General features: G+C 40.5%; 2 protein-coding genes across 2 annotated transcripts; both read left to right on the forward strand.

Annotated features, from left to right (window-relative positions):
• The first annotated feature begins 213 nt into the window (after positions 1-213).
• On the forward strand, positions 214-6,343 carry LOC104589125 (endo-1,4-beta-xylanase 1). The gene is made up of 8 exons (XM_010247328.3): positions 214-510; positions 621-680; positions 1,732-2,099; positions 2,681-2,840; positions 3,196-3,548; positions 3,754-3,931; positions 4,103-4,639; positions 5,071-6,343. Exons 1-8 carry the CDS (start codon positions 436-438, stop codon positions 6,184-6,186), a joined length of 2,847 nt encoding a protein of 948 aa, XP_010245630.1. The 5' UTR covers positions 214-435; the 3' UTR covers positions 6,187-6,343.
• Positions 6,344-7,774: 1,431 nt separating this feature from the next.
• LOC148791197 (U-box domain-containing protein 8-like) lies at positions 7,775-9,692 on the forward strand. The gene is given in 3 exon segments (XM_088887526.1): positions 7,775-8,035; positions 9,006-9,156; positions 9,159-9,692. Coding segments are annotated over 3 exon segments (810 nt in total). The 3' UTR covers positions 9,557-9,692.
• Positions 9,693-12,647: the final 2,955 nt, after the last annotated feature.

Consider the following 12,647-nt stretch of genomic DNA (forward strand, 5'->3'; position numbering starts at 1 on the left):
ATTATTAAATCTTAAGAAAAAGGAAGAAAATGATTCAAGAAAAATAACATTAAGTAGTAGAATACCGAAATCTTCTATTGCAATACAAGCATATAGGAGGAGCAGAGGAGGAGAGATACAGGGTTTACTAAAACTGCAAGACAAAGTTACTCAAAGTATCAAACAAGTTATTACCAAAAATATAGTATCAACCAAGCAAACGACAAAGCTTTTGCAGAAATAGCTCTCTGCGAATTAAGAAGGTAGTAATAACGGTTTGTCAGGATTAGACAAGGTATTAGTGCTTGTGGGGTTTGGATTTACCCGAAATGATACAGCTTTCTCTGCTCTAGAGTCCACGGGATGTTTGATAACTTTGATTGGCTTGTGGGTTTGGACGGTCCCGCGCTTTTCGTAGGCTTCACTTGAATTTCCCCAACATCGCATATATAAATAATGAAGAGGTTCTCGACTTGCTGCTTCACAGGTCGAGCGATCTTCAAGACTCATCGAACACCGGGGCATCTGCAGGTAACCTGCTCCGCTTCCTCTATTTATCCCCTGCCGCACTGAACTCTTCTTCTCATTTGTACGTACTCTTACCCACTTTCATCCTCTTTCTTTGGCCTTTGCTGCATTAGGAATCCAGTGATATTATGGAGAATCCACAGACGAGCAATGCCAACAACTATGATTCTGAGGTACAGTTTCTTCCTTAGGTTTCATTTCACTTCTGAATTCTCGTTATTTGTTCAATTTGTTTTGGAGGTGGGGTCTCGTATTCTGCGTTGATTAAGGTTCCAGTCGGAACCGTTGGGTCCTATTGATGAACTGCGTTGATGGGTAATTCAAGCTCCTATGTGTGGCGTTTTGAGTTGTTTCATATTTGTTTCTTTTGATTTCAGTTTTCTTTTACAACTTAGGGGGTGTTCGACAATATGAATGGTTTTGTTTTCAAAAACAAGACCAACCGTCATGTCAGCAAAAAACAATACATTTTTGGCTGATGCAGCAGTTGCTTTTTGCTTTTGAAAACAAAACCATTCACATTGTCGAATACCACCTTTATAAACCGAAGTTTAACAAATTTTATATTGCATTCTACCTAATGGTTCAACGTTCTATATACCAATCCATCATGCCAGAATTAGGCGATGGATTTTGTAAACTCGTGTACTGAAAGGAATTCAAATGGAAGGCAAGCGAGTTGTGGCCTCATGGAGAGTATTGGGTGGAACATGTTTCACATGTTGGCCTTTTAGACTTGGATTTCAACTAAAGCATTCTCATTCCTCTCTTTGATGTGGGATTGGGGGAGAAAATACTAGGCAGGTAGAGGAAAGCCTATACAAACATGAGGCAGGAATAGTGTCCTGCCCGAACATCTAGTATCATGAATCCAGCCCCTTGATAAGCAATACTTATGGACCTTGAACATTGAATTTCTTATTACCTGATGATTTTTCCTTTTAGAGTTCTAGTATTACCAGTTTGTCTCCAAAGTTTAATGCCAAATGAATAGGGTTTTCATTCCTTAGATTGAGGGGACGAACACACACAAACATACACACCAAAGAAGGGCTATTATAAAAAAAAAAAAAAACAAAAGACATGGCCCCCAACAACAAAAACTTAAGAAGGCGAAGAAGCTCCACTATACAAAGAATCTGTATAATCCCCCGATTTAGCTAACCTGTCTGCAACACAGTATTTATTTTCAATGCCTTCATTAACTTTGCTTTCCTATGGCAGAAAGTGAATGGGAACATGATCAATACACAGAGTGGTATTGCAGACAACATTATTCTGAACCATGACTTCTCAGGAGGGCTGCATTCTTGGCACCCCAATTGCTGCAATGGGTATGTTGTTTCAGGACCATCAGGTTACCTTGAAGGCGTGTCATCTATCTCAGGGGGAAGTTATGCCGTCATTACGAATCGAAAGGAATGCTGGCAAGGCTTAGAGCAAGATATTACGCCCAGAGTTTTGCCAGGATCTACTTATAATGTCTCTGCTTGTGTTAGAGTGTTGGGGCCTCTTCAGGGATCAACTGGAGTCCAAGTCACATTGAAACTAGAGTATCCAGACTCAACAACTAGCTATTTGTTTATTGGAAGGTACTGCTATTTCCATTGCTTCAAATAGTTTCCATTTGTTTGAATTCAAATTTGAATTTGATCCAGTTAAGGTGATTGGGGTTCATTTTGTTTGTAATTGGGTTGAATACGGATACAACCTATCAAATCCAATAAGTTGCAATCCAATTTCATTTAAATATATATGCTTACATATATTTAAAATTTATATTGTATCTATTAGTAAAATTGGTTTGAATATTGTATTTTTACTAAAATGTCATAGGTTCAAGTTTCATACAAGTTATTTTCAGTTCATTTTGTTCATGATATACAATATCAAAAGTCATTTCTAGTTCATTTTACTAATAATATATAATATTTTGATAGTTTTAATTTAATTTATTGATGCTATTTAGTATCCGATTGTAATCTGAATTCAGTTTGAACCCAATATAAATCCGATGAATAAGTTTCAATTTGGACCCAAATATTAATGAATCAGATTTGGGTCTAGGTGTATCCGATTCAATCCAATCTGTTTGCAGCCCTAGCTATTTTTTTTTTTAATATCATGGTGTCCTGCCTCTTGGTTTTACATCAATGACATTTGCTGGTTGCAGAGCCCCAGTGTCAAAGGAGCAGTGGGAGAAGGTGGAGGGCACATTCACATTGACAACCATGCCCAGCCGGGTTGTATTTTATTTGGAAGGGCCTTCCCCTGGAGTAGACCTACTTATAGATTCTGTTGTGGTCTCTACTTCCAGTCTCAAAGAGCATAAGGTATACACCTTGTCTAGTTTTTAGTTCTTTACCTGGGTCATAATACATTCAGGCATGTATCCCACCAGGTAGAACAGTACTTTTTTTTTTTTGAGAAGTTTTCCATAACTTGGTGTGGTGGTACAAGTGCCGCATAATTCACATGTTGCAGCCAGGTCAAGCACATATGGCATAAATGCCACATGACTCGCATGTTGCAAGCGAGTCAAATTTATAGAACATAATTAGTTATTATGCTTTCGCTTGGTTTTTGCTCCCATATCAGCAATGGTTCTTCTTTCTTCTTAATTAATTAAGTGATTGCAACTTTTGACTTATTGATTCCTAATTTATGCTTCCTACTTTATCTTCAAAGAGTGCATACCCAAGGTGCTTAACTGATGGAGATGAGAACATTATACTGAACCCTCGTTTTGAGGATGGACTTAATAATTGGTCTGGAAGAGGCTGCAAAATTCTATTACATGACTCCATGGGAGATGGAAAGATAATGCCACTGTCAGGTAAGTTCTTTGCTTCTGCAACAGAACGCACACAGAGCTGGAATGGAATTCAGCAAGAGATCACAGGAAGAGTGCAGAGGAAACTTGCTTATGAGGTCACTACGATGGTCCGGATATTTGGGAACAATGTCAGTAGTGCTGATGTACGAGTAACTTTGTGGGTCCAATCACAGAATCTCCGTGAACAATATATAAGCATTGCCAAGTTAGTTTCCTTTACCTTCTTCAATTTCTGTTATGCCAATTCTTCTTTTGATTATTATCACCATCTTAGCTCTCCTGTGATCAGTCTGCACAAAGAATCCAAAATGCATAATTTCTTGGTGTTCTTTCCTTTGCTGCATTGACTTCTTGACACTTGCCCCTAAATTTCCTCTAATTTCTAAAATGTAGCTGTTTTTTTCCTGAAGTCTGCAGGCATCAGATAAAGATTGGGTACAATTGCAGGGAAAGTTCCTTCTGAATGGGAACCCATCAAGAGTTGTCATTTACCTGGAAGGGCCACCTCCAGGTACTGATATTCTTGTCAATAGTTTAGTAGTAAAACATGCAACGAAAGCCCCTCCTTCACCTCCTCCAGTAATTGAGGTTAGTCATTTATGCAAACCTCTTCTTCTCAGTACATACTATACTTGCATTGATATGAATGAGTTTGCCCTCGAGATTTTTTCCATATATGTGAGATGTCTGATGCAAACCTTCTTATGAGGGTCATTTTTAATGTTCTAAGTATCACATGTATGGTTCTTTGTTTTGTAGAATCCTGCTTTTGGAGTTAATATAGTTGAGAACAGCAATCTTACTGATGGCCTCAATGGGTGGTTTTCTCTTGGCAATTGTACTCTTAGTGTGGGCACTGGTTCTCCTCATCTACTTCCTCCAATGGCAAGAGATTCCCTTGGGCCCCATGAACCTTTAAGTGGCCGCTACATCCTTGTGAGCAATCGCACACAGACCTGGATGGGCCCTGCTCAGATGATCACAGATAAACTAAAACTTTACTTGACATACCAAGTATCTGCTTGGGTTCACATTGGTCCAGGAGCAACTGGTCCTCAAAATGTAAATATTGCGCTTAGTGTAGATAACCAGTGGGTCAATGGGGGCCAAGTTGAAGTTAATGATGATAGGTGGCATGAAATGGCAGGTTCTTTTAGAATTGAGAAGCAACCATCCAAAGTTATGGTCTATATCCAAGGACCATCTTCAGGTGTCAACTTAATGGTTGCAGGGCTTCAAATTTTCCCTGTTGATCGAAAAGCAAGATTTAAACATTTAAAGAAGCAGACTGACAAGGTATTTCTGTTTGTTTCACGAAAAGCTCAGTATATTTCATCTATCATTTCATTTTTTATGCTGTATTCTATATCTTTGGATTGTGTTTTTATATTTTCCAAGGTTTTGGCGTGTAAAACAGCTGATTATGTGAGATTACGGAAACTATAGTGTCACAACTGCTGAGATTGTTCAAAAAATTTGTTCAGTGATATATAGTCAGCTGATTAAAGATTATGAAATTGATTAACCATGGTCTATGGCCATGATCATGGTTAGTTATATATAGGAAACAAAGGCAATTGTTTATCAAACTTTTTATGTGAGATTACTGATTTATCTGGAGGGCTTAATCTATTTTTAATGCTTGAGCTCTGGGTGAGTTGGGTCTTTTCCCTAAAATTCTCTTCTCATGTTAACCATTTGACTATGTTACCCTTTCTGTCCTGCAGATACGTAAGCGAGATGTCATCCTAAAATTTGCAGGATCTGATGTTGGTAATTTGTTTGGCACATTTGTGAAAGTTAGACAAACACAAAACAGTTTCCCATTTGGTTCATGTATCAACAGAACGAATATAGACAATGAAGATTTTGTTGATTTCTTTGTTAAGAATTTCAACTGGGCTGTCTTTGGAAATGAGTTGAAATGGCCCTGGACAGAACCACAACAAGGCAACTTTAACTATAAAGACGCTGACGAGATGTTGGACTTGTGTAAGAGCCACAACATAGAGATTAGGGGTCATTGTATCTTCTGGGAGGTGGAATATACCATCCAGTCATGGGTCCGCTCATTGAACAAAAATGACCTGATGACAGCAGTTCAGAGTCGTCTTAATGGTCTTCTTACACGGTATAAGGGCAAGTTTAGGCACTATGATGTAAACAACGAAATGCTGCATGGTTCTTTCTACCAAGATAGACTGGGAAAAGATACCAGATCATACATGTTCAAGACAGCCCATCAACTGGACACAGATGCCATATTATTTGTGAACGATTACCATGTTGAGGATGGAGATGACACTAGATCGTCTCCAGAGAAGTACATTGAACATATCCTTGACCTGCAAGAACAAGGTGCACCTGTTGGAGGTATAGGAATACAAGGACATATAGATAGCCCAGTTGGGCCTATAGTCAGCAATGCTTTGGATAAACTGGGAATACTTGGTCTACCAATCTGGTTTACAGAGCTAGATGTCTCCTCAATAAACGAGCATGTTAGAGCTGATGACTTGGAGGTCATGCTCCGGGAAGGCTTTGCTCATCCTTCAGTGGAAGGCATAATGCTATGGGGATTCTGGGAGCTCTTTATGAGCAGAGATAACGCACACTTGGTTGATGCAGAAGGTAGTATTAATGAAGCTGGAAAGAGATATCTTTCTCTTAAGAATGAGTGGTTGACTCATGCTCACGGTCACATTGATGATGAAGGAGAGTTCAAATTTAGAGGCTTCCATGGGGCATACGAAATTGAAGTGGTAACGCTTACCAAGAAAATATCAAAGACGTTTGTGGTGGACAAGGGTGAGTCACCTCTGGTGGTCACCATAAACTTATAGTTCCTTGGGCTCGAATTAGTGGTGAATTTTTATTATATTCTCTGTTAATGGTTTTCTGCATGGAACTTAATAAAGGTGATTTTATTTGTTTTTTCTATTGTAACAATGAAGAAAAGAAATAAACTTGTGTTATTACTTTTTTCTTCTTCTACCAAAACTTCTGAGACTGGATAATCGATCATACCCACTTGAGTGAATTGAGTCAGGTTGGTTGGGGGTCAATTCCAATCCCAACTCAAGTCAACTAGGATTCCGTACTCATAACCAATTTAGGAGGGTGGTTCACCTAATCACCTTCACCAAAACAAAAGCAACTACATATTGCTTACAGAACAAATCATGCATGTTTATCAAATAGCCCCACAATTAATGAAGAATCTTGCTTAAACTAGAGTTCAAATGAAAAGGAAAGGGTAATAAATCATTTTAGAATTAAGAGTTTTCACTCTCGATTGGGTTATGGAGCTCTTTGTACACGTATTCTTTGTAGGGGATCCTGCCCCACCAAGGGGTGGGTGGCCATGGATTAATAGGATGTGGGCCCACATACGGTCTAATCAGAACGAATGATTTAAGATTTGTATCCATATCTAGACCCAATTCTTTTACAGAGAAGTAGGGACAGGCCTAATGCAGATCTCTGATTTTCACTGCAAAACTATAAACATTCAAAAGGTCAAAGCCCCACACTCAATACACCCATACCCACCCGTGGCTGAACCGTCATTCTCCCATTATTTTATCGAACTCTAAAGAATATCTAAACAACCGTTATTTCACATTGACTAACATTGCCTTTATTGTTTTAGGTGATGATGTCTGGTATTATGGCTGTTTCGACTTTAAATTCTGCTACATTAGTGTCACTTAAGCCTCTGAGTTTAAATATGAATTTTTTGTTTGATTCAGACTGTCTTGAGCTATAACAATCAGAAAACATTTCTTCACTTCAAGAAACATAAACCAGGGTGTGTTGGGGGAACATCAAAATATCAAATTGATGTTTCTTCCATCAGCTGCCCATTTCAAGAAAATAAAAGACCCATATATATATATATAACATTTATTTTTGGTTCTGTAGGCCCAATACCAAAAAGAATGTTGTTCAATATAAACATCGACCAAAGAAGTTTCATGCCATAATATCTTAAGCATTTGAGCCTAAAGTGGCAATAAATGCTGTTATGACAATTCTGGTTCGTTTTATCCAAGCAATGTATTATTTGATTGGAATGATTCAAGGAAAATTGATCATATTTGGATTTCTATAAAAGTGACTTTTGATTAAAAGTTAAAACAGCTGTGAGGTTTCTTGCTCGCTCTAGGGGGCATTTTCATCATTGTTGTTCTAAGGTGTCATAAACCAAAACAAACAACGAGATCATATTTTCTGCGACAACCCCGAGACCCTCCAGTGAATTTTGAACACAAACACTAACTTAATGTGATATTTTGTCTTTTTCCAAGCACCCTTGTTGCAGGATATGTGTTCTGCAAAGTCCAAACAGTGGGGCACTAGGGGGTTCATTGGGATCCGTGCACCATTCAACTACTTTTCAGATTCCAAGATGAAGACGTTTATCAAGAAATGGACATGGTACCACAAGTAATTCGTGTAAATCATAGCAATTCTTTGCATGAAAATACACTTCAGATAGATGGCTCCTTTGATCCTGATGGACGAGCTTTCATCATCAAACGTGTTTCAGGAGAAACCTCTGCTCAAGGAAAGCCATGCTGGGCGCTATCCAGCTATGATGTAGAACTAAAAGCTCTCATGGATGGGTTGGAGGCAGCTTCGAATCTATTAATACAGACTCTAGTAGTTTATAGCGACTCTGCAAAGCTAGTGAACCTCTTTTCACAGGAAGGAAGACCAAAAGAATGGATAGAGTAGCTGCACTGGAGCAGGTTCAAGACTCTTACATCTTGATTTCAGTACCTTCTTTTTGAACATGTAAATAGATCAAACAATCTAGCTGCTCATACTTTAGCTTATATGGCATGTAAAGGCCAACTAAACATCAGTCATCAAGATGTTTAGTATATTAAGGGAGTTGCGACAGACCTTGGGAGGCTCTTCACACAGCAGTTTCTAGCATTAGACGAGCTGAAAAGCCTGGAATGCTATGAAGCCGTACGTATTTGGTAAAATAAAAACCAGAAAGTTGAAAATAAGCTTACATGAGCCACAAAATCGACTTTCTGGTGAAGCTATTTCTTAAAGCTTCTCTCAAGCGCCTCAGTCAACACAGTTCAATCAATGCAAAAGTCATCCCAAACGGGCTATGACTAATCACTAGTAAATTGTTCAAAGTTCAAACTGTTGGGAGGTGCCAAGTCTAAGTGTGTTTCGTAAACAGTGTTTCTTAAACTCATAATTGAAAGATAATGATCATAGCTTTGCTTTATGCTTTAAAACAATGAACATGAGGGCTCGGGATTATTGTTACCTTAAATAAATTCATCAATCCCTTTTCTGTTTCTTCATTAGTCTCACCAAAATTATTTTATTAATTTATAAAAGAGTAATTGTTAGGGTAAATCTCTAAACTATTGGGATTATAGTTGATAAGGGCAATTTTTAGGCTCTAATATCAATAAAAATAATATTTTTAATAAATTTTCAAAAATAAATTAAATTTTTAAACATAAATAATATCAAATAAGGGTACGAACCATTCATCACCGCTACCGCTGCAACTTTCAGCAACGCAGTGGCAGATCCACCAGTGCTGGCTCTAAAGTGTAGATAAATTCTCTGCCTTAAAAAACCGGTGGCTCCAAAGGTCCCCATCACAAACACATGAGCTATAAAGCCTCTTGTTTACGTTCTGAAAACCGGTACAGAGGTGTCGAAGCAGAACGCTGCTTGTGATCTGCTTAGTCTTTCATTCATCGAAGACAACAAGATCTCTATCGGTGCGTGCGGCACCATCCCGCCATTGGTTTCTTTGCTCCTGAATTGATCGAACGGAAGAAAGACGCGCTTACAACGCTCTACAAGCTTTGCTCGATGAAACAGAACAAAGAGAGGGCCGTTAGCGCGAGAGCCGTGAAATCACTAGTGGTCTTGATTCCGGAGCAGGGGAGCGGTTTGGCGGAGAAGGCGATGGTGGTTCTGAACAGCTTAGCTGCAATTCCAGAGGGAATAGAAGCAATTGCGGAAGAAGGAAGGAATGTGGTTCTAGTGGAAGCGATCGAAGACGGGTCAATGAAAGGAAAGGAGTTTGCTGTATTGACGCTTCTGCAACTCTGTGCGGACAATATGCGCAACATAGGGTTGCTGGTGAGGGAAGGTGGAATCCCTCCGATTGTTGCGCTCTCTCAGACGGGAACAGCTCGAGCCAAACAGAAGGTTCGTTTGTAACGCAAATTGCCCATAGGGTTGCTGGTGACGAATTCTCCCACGGTAGCGTACTCCCCCAGCGCCTTAACGTCGGCACCGCACCTCAGGAATTGAGAAAAGAAGAGCTTGAAGCAAGTGCCCATAACGAATGCAATCGTCAATGAGCCCGAAACAGTCCGATGTAACCGCCACCAGCTAGCCAAAGCGTTTGTCGTTGGGATCTCTAATGCTAAGCAGAACCTATGGAAGATGAAAAACCACCTGATCTCCCATGTGGGCTCTAAACGCCCCAAATAAAAGATGATGAGTTCGTGTATCAGCCCCGACACCACGAACGTCGCTAGTATGGCTGGTAGTGCGGCGAGGCTTCACGTAGGCTCGTATATGGATGCCATGATGTTCCGTCTTCCGTCTTCGTCCCCAGAAGTCCTGTAGTAAGGTGGAGAGGTAGGGATCCTCGAACTGTGCTTCCAGCTCCAGACCAAGCAGGGCACGAGCCAGGTATGCGACAATGGAGAGAATGATTTCCAGGAGGAGGTAAATGTGGAGGCAGTAAAGTGAGGATGACCTTGGGATGCTGCAGATACGAAGGTGGGGAGATTTTGTTCGATGGTCTAAGGAGGAAGGAGATGAACAGTTCTTTTACCCTTTTTTGATATTTTAAAAAAAGTTACTTTATTTTAAAAAGGTTATTTTTATTGATAATAAATCTCAAAAGTTGCTCTTATCGGATATAATCCTTAAACTCCTCCTCCTACTGTTTAGCGTTTAGCGTTTAGCGTAATGACACGCGATACTTATACACACGTGACACCACGTAATGTATGAAGTTTTTCAAAACTCAATTTTGCCCTTCGTCCCTCTCCCTTCTTCTTCACCATCCATCTCCCCGGTGGTAGCTACAGTGAACCACAACCGTTCCACTCCTTGTGCCACCACTATCGTCGTCTGTATCCGACCACGGGAATCATTAGTGCTTTCGACAACCTCAGCTTCTTCACCGTCTTCTCCAACCTCATCTTCTTCACCGTCCTCTTCCCACCAGCAAACGAGTGGCTAGGAGAGATGGATTTCACATGGGTTCCAATACTGTCGCCCTTCTCAACAGTAATACAAGCGACAACTGTTGATCGAAACCAGTACCGCCGAGGGTCATCAGCCACATCGTTAGATTGAAACCAGATCTCGGTCTGGGATGGAGCGTTTGTTCAGTCCCTATCCTCTCTGTACAATAGCAAAAACAAGCTCATCCAATTTCTGATTAAATCTATGAATACGATCCAAAGACGTTCTCATGCGAGTGTAGAAAGTTCCAGGATCTTCACCTTCGGATGCCATCATCTCCACCCTCAAAGGCCATTCCTCTTACGTTTTCTCCCTCGTCCTCGCGGGGAAGTTCCTTTGTAGCAGCTTCTTTGATGAAGAGAAGCTGATGCCCAAGAGCCGTCTCAGACCAACAACGTGGTTGCTGTCGGTAAGGGCACAGTTAAGTCTCTTATAGTCTCCGGCAACCAACTATTCAACGCCCACCAGGACCACAAGATCCGTTCAGAAATCGAAGAAGATCAATTATCTACGTTGAACCCACCGTCTTCCGCCTCCTCATCACTACTGTTGCAATAGCATCTCTATCTCCCTCTCGCTCCTGTTTCATCACTATCGCTGACAAGCTTAGCAAATAGCAACCACCAATTCACAAGAAGCCATAAAAACACAAAACAGAAAAACTTTGATTCCACGACAAATATTAGTATCTGTTGCGGTATACACCACTAGAGCCAGCATAATCCCCACGATATGGCATTCCAAACCTATCCAACCGCCCTGAACCAGGGTACGCTTTGCTGGTGAAGTTGGCATGCAGAACCGAAGCCTTCTGTGAACTTGATCTGAAATCCCCCAAAGGGATCTGACCTTGGCCCTGGATGATTCAGTATTTGCCATGTAATTAGGATAGTCACTGTACCCACTCAAGAAGCTTCTAGAGCAGTTACTCCTACTTGGCGTGAAGGGGCCTCTCCTAGCACTACCAGGCCGCGAAGACGTAGAGAGAAACTAAGGACTGTTACTAGCACTGTCATCAACCTCGTAGGAGAACTTCAGAGGGCTCAAGGTCTGTACCACGAAGCCAAGAGAGTTGTGCCTCTGTTTGTTCTCAAGAACAAGGGGAAATCGATAACTGCAACTCTGTCGCTTTTTCTGTGAAAGACGATTTTGGGTCTGTTCTCGATAGTGAACTCAGCGTTCCGGTAAACCGGTTACCCATTAAAATAACTGATAATAGAACCATTCTCTTCAAACTTTCCCTCTTTTCTTTTAGTTTTTCTGCATAAAAATTTTAACTTGTTGAACTCATTTAGCTTAAGCTTGCGGATGCTGGAGACGGAAACCGCAGGTTATGTTGTACTGGATTCCGAATCGGAAACCGCGGACTGCCGTAAATGTTCCTTTGCAGCAGCTTGGAAGCCAGTATCCCATTAGACTTGCTTCCTGTTGCAATAATCACTGAATTAACTCGTAAATCTCGCCGGTAGTGATTAAAACCCCCGCTGCAATTAAAGATTCACCAGCAGAGGAGCTGAGGGTCGCCACTCGCCATGGGTCACCGTAGTTCTCAGTAAATTATCGGAGGTATGAGCGAGAGAAATTGAGAAATAGAGAAAAAAGAAATAAAATGGTTTTCGTGAGAAGGGTACCGCAAGACAATAAAGGAGAAATGCGTATCGTTAAGCTAAATAGTAGTTCGAGGCTTTCTAAAGGTGACCCATGGGCTTCTGCCTTCAATTGAAGATGGGCCAGGCCTCGAAAACAAGTAATCTGGTCTGGCTTACAAAAAAGACCATAGGAGAGGGAACGAATAAAAACGGAAATCCTTCAAAGCTCAAACTTTTCATTATTCTAGGAGAGGAAGCTCAGAGGACCAAGTTATCCTGAAAGAAAGGCACAAGAGAGATAAAGCAAATCTTCAGAGAGTTGTTCTCTTTCTATAACTTTCTGCTCTGAGAAAACACCTCCAACCAGGACAAAAAGCTTCAAGCTATGTCTAAAGCATGGTATATATTATAAAACATATATCCTTACATACTTAAAACACATGTGCAGAAGGAAAAAA

Source organism: Nelumbo nucifera, chromosome 5 (assembly GCF_055504915.1).
Source record: "Nelumbo nucifera cultivar China Antique chromosome 5, China Antique-T2T, whole genome shotgun sequence".
NCBI lineage: Eukaryota > Viridiplantae > Streptophyta > Magnoliopsida > Proteales > Nelumbonaceae > Nelumbo > Nelumbo nucifera.